Genomic DNA, 2,459 nt, shown 5'->3' with positions numbered 1-2,459 from the left:
AGTTGTTTGATAGTATATGTGAGAGAGTTTGATAGTATATGTGAGAGTGTTTGATAGTAAATGTGAGAAAGTTGTTTGATAGTATATGTGAGAGAGTTTGATAGTATATGTGAGAGTGTTTGATAGTAAATGTGAGAAAGTTGTTTGATAGTATATGTGAGAGAGTTTGATAGTATATGTGAGAGTGTTTGATAGTAAATGTGAGAAAGTTGTTTGATAGTATATGTGAGAGAGTTTGATAGTATATGTGAGAGTGTTTGATAGTAAATGTGAGAAAGTTGTTTGATAGTATATGTGAGAGAGTTTGATAGTATATGTGAGAGAGTTTGATAGTTTGTGTGAGAGAGTTTGATAGCATGTGTGAGAGCAAGTTTGAATCATGGCCTAAAGGGCCTCTCATACAGAAAAGCTTTACTTCGACACTCTTTAAAAAAAGATGGCTTTATATTTAATTTTAAAAGCAAACATTCTGTATTTCTGTTTCAGGTTCATATGCACGGCACAGAGTTTCACAACACTTTAAGAGATTTCTTCCCGGAACAGATCTTGCCTCCAGAATATGGAGGGCAGGGACCTGGGATTGAAGAGGCCTGTCAGGACTGGACCCATCATCTGCTGCAGTCTGAGAATCTTCTCAATCAGATTGCTGAACATCCAACTGGTGATGTCCTCACAGTTCCTGACCACTCCATCATCTCAGAGGAAGCTGAGGACAAACAACCCTCTGAAGTATGATGGCTGGGTCAGAAGTCTCAGTCAGGACAGCTGATGCCTCTCAGCAAGGAGGTCCCCGGATCTAATCCCAGCAATCCAAGAGGTCTCCTGGAGGAGAGACGAAACGTTTCATTGAAGAAGAACCTGTCCAGAAGACTTGCTTTATTCTTCTTTTTGGTTTTTCTGAATTACTGAGACGCATCAGGACATGTTCTGTCTGTGCATGCATGGGTTTTCTCTGTGTACTCCAGTTTCCTCCCACAGATCAAAAACATGTTAGGTTAAATGATAACTCTAAATTGTCCCRATGTGTGATATAATCTTATTTATCTACCGTTGTTTATCCAGGCMAGTCCCACTGAGATCACAGATCTSTTTTTTACGGGAKGCCTGTAGGCAGCCTGTTGTAAATGTTGTGGAGGAAACCRGAGKACCTGGAGAAAACCCACACAGGCACGAGGAGAACATGTAAACTCCACACAGAAAGAGCCCAGGTCCGAACCAGGGATCAAACCCAGGACCTTATTTCTGTGAAGCTTCAGTGCTAACCACTGAGCCACTGTGCTGCCCAGTATGAATGTGTCCCTGTGATGGACCTGCATCCTGTCCAGAGTGTCCCCCGTCCCTCACACTGTGACTGCTGCATGTGGGCACCAGTGACCCCCTCCAGTAAAAGATAAGAGATAATGGATGGATGTGGATAAAACCCCCATCAGTGAGGCAGGCGTGACTTTGTACCAGCTGCTGCCTGGATCCAAACATCTTCACACACACGGTTCTGCTCTTCAGCACAGCTTCATTTGGGTTGACATTCTTTAAAAACTGCTCGCCTGCTTACCTTGCTAATTAACATTTTGACCAAAGAGTAAAGTTCACAAAATACATGTTTACTTTTTTATTAAAAGATGGATCTGCAGGTGTCTGAGTTAGATTACGATGTGGGAACGTTGTTTTAGTTTTTGTATTCTGACTTCATTCCTGTTTTTCTTGGATTGTTTTATGTTTGAAGCAGTTCTGATGGTCCTATCATGATTCTTATATCTTGTCTGTAGTTTACTGTGATTAYTGAAACTGGGCCTTCAGCTTGGATAAAACATGACGTCCTGCAATCTGGGCTTCTGATAACTTGTAAAATGTTGCACTTCTACACTACATTGTGTGTCAACACATGCAAACACTGCTTGAATGTCCTCGTGGTGCGTTCAGGTACAACCTTTATAAGTCACATTGAAACATTAACTACTCAAAACACTACATTGTGTGTCAACACATGCAAACACTGCTTGAATGTCCTCGTGGTGCGTTCAGGTACAACCTTWATAAGTCACATTGAAACATTAACTACTCAAAACTGCTAAAGTTGACAACTAAATACCCCTTTAAGGTGAAGTTTATTATTTATTTGTTTAAAATTAAATTCTGAGTGTTACTGTCAACTCAAATGTTCTTTATTATAAAGTCACATTGTTATCTGCTAACTTCACTTCAGTCTGTTTGTTAAAAACACACAAGTTGAAGTTGTGTCCTGTGTCACAACAGCATGTGTTTATGTACTTGTGATTTATGGTTACTGGAGACCTTCCCTGCCTGGGATATTAGTGATTAGCTTCATAAATAGAACTGCAGGCAGGAAGATGACGATGATGATGATGAGGAGGGTATTTCTGTTCACAYTGAGCATGATAGGAAAAGCAGCAAATTTAATAAAAACATTGAAAACACATTTCTACATCAATAAATAGAAA

The 2,459-nt window shown here is 40.0% G+C and overlaps 1 protein-coding gene across 1 annotated transcript in view; it reads left to right on the top strand.

Moving 5' to 3' along the window:
• Nucleotides 1–896, top strand: part of ttpa (tocopherol (alpha) transfer protein) — a gene marked incomplete at its 5' end in the record, with an annotated part of 20,964 nt that extends 20,068 nt beyond the window's left edge. The window contains 1 exon segment of the mRNA XM_014034569.1: nucleotides 487–896. Within this exon segment, the coding sequence (XP_013890023.1) occupies nucleotides 487–735 (249 nt within the window).
• Between the last annotated feature and the right edge of the window lie 1,563 nt (nucleotides 897–2,459).

This window comes from Austrofundulus limnaeus, unplaced genomic scaffold, assembly GCF_001266775.1.
Source record: "Austrofundulus limnaeus strain Quisiro unplaced genomic scaffold, Austrofundulus_limnaeus-1.0 Scaffold2174, whole genome shotgun sequence".
Taxonomy (NCBI): Eukaryota; Metazoa; Chordata; class Actinopteri; order Cyprinodontiformes; family Rivulidae; genus Austrofundulus; species Austrofundulus limnaeus.
The sequence above is the reverse complement of the archived record's forward strand: the minus strand, read 5'-3'. Positions and strand labels throughout refer to the sequence as shown.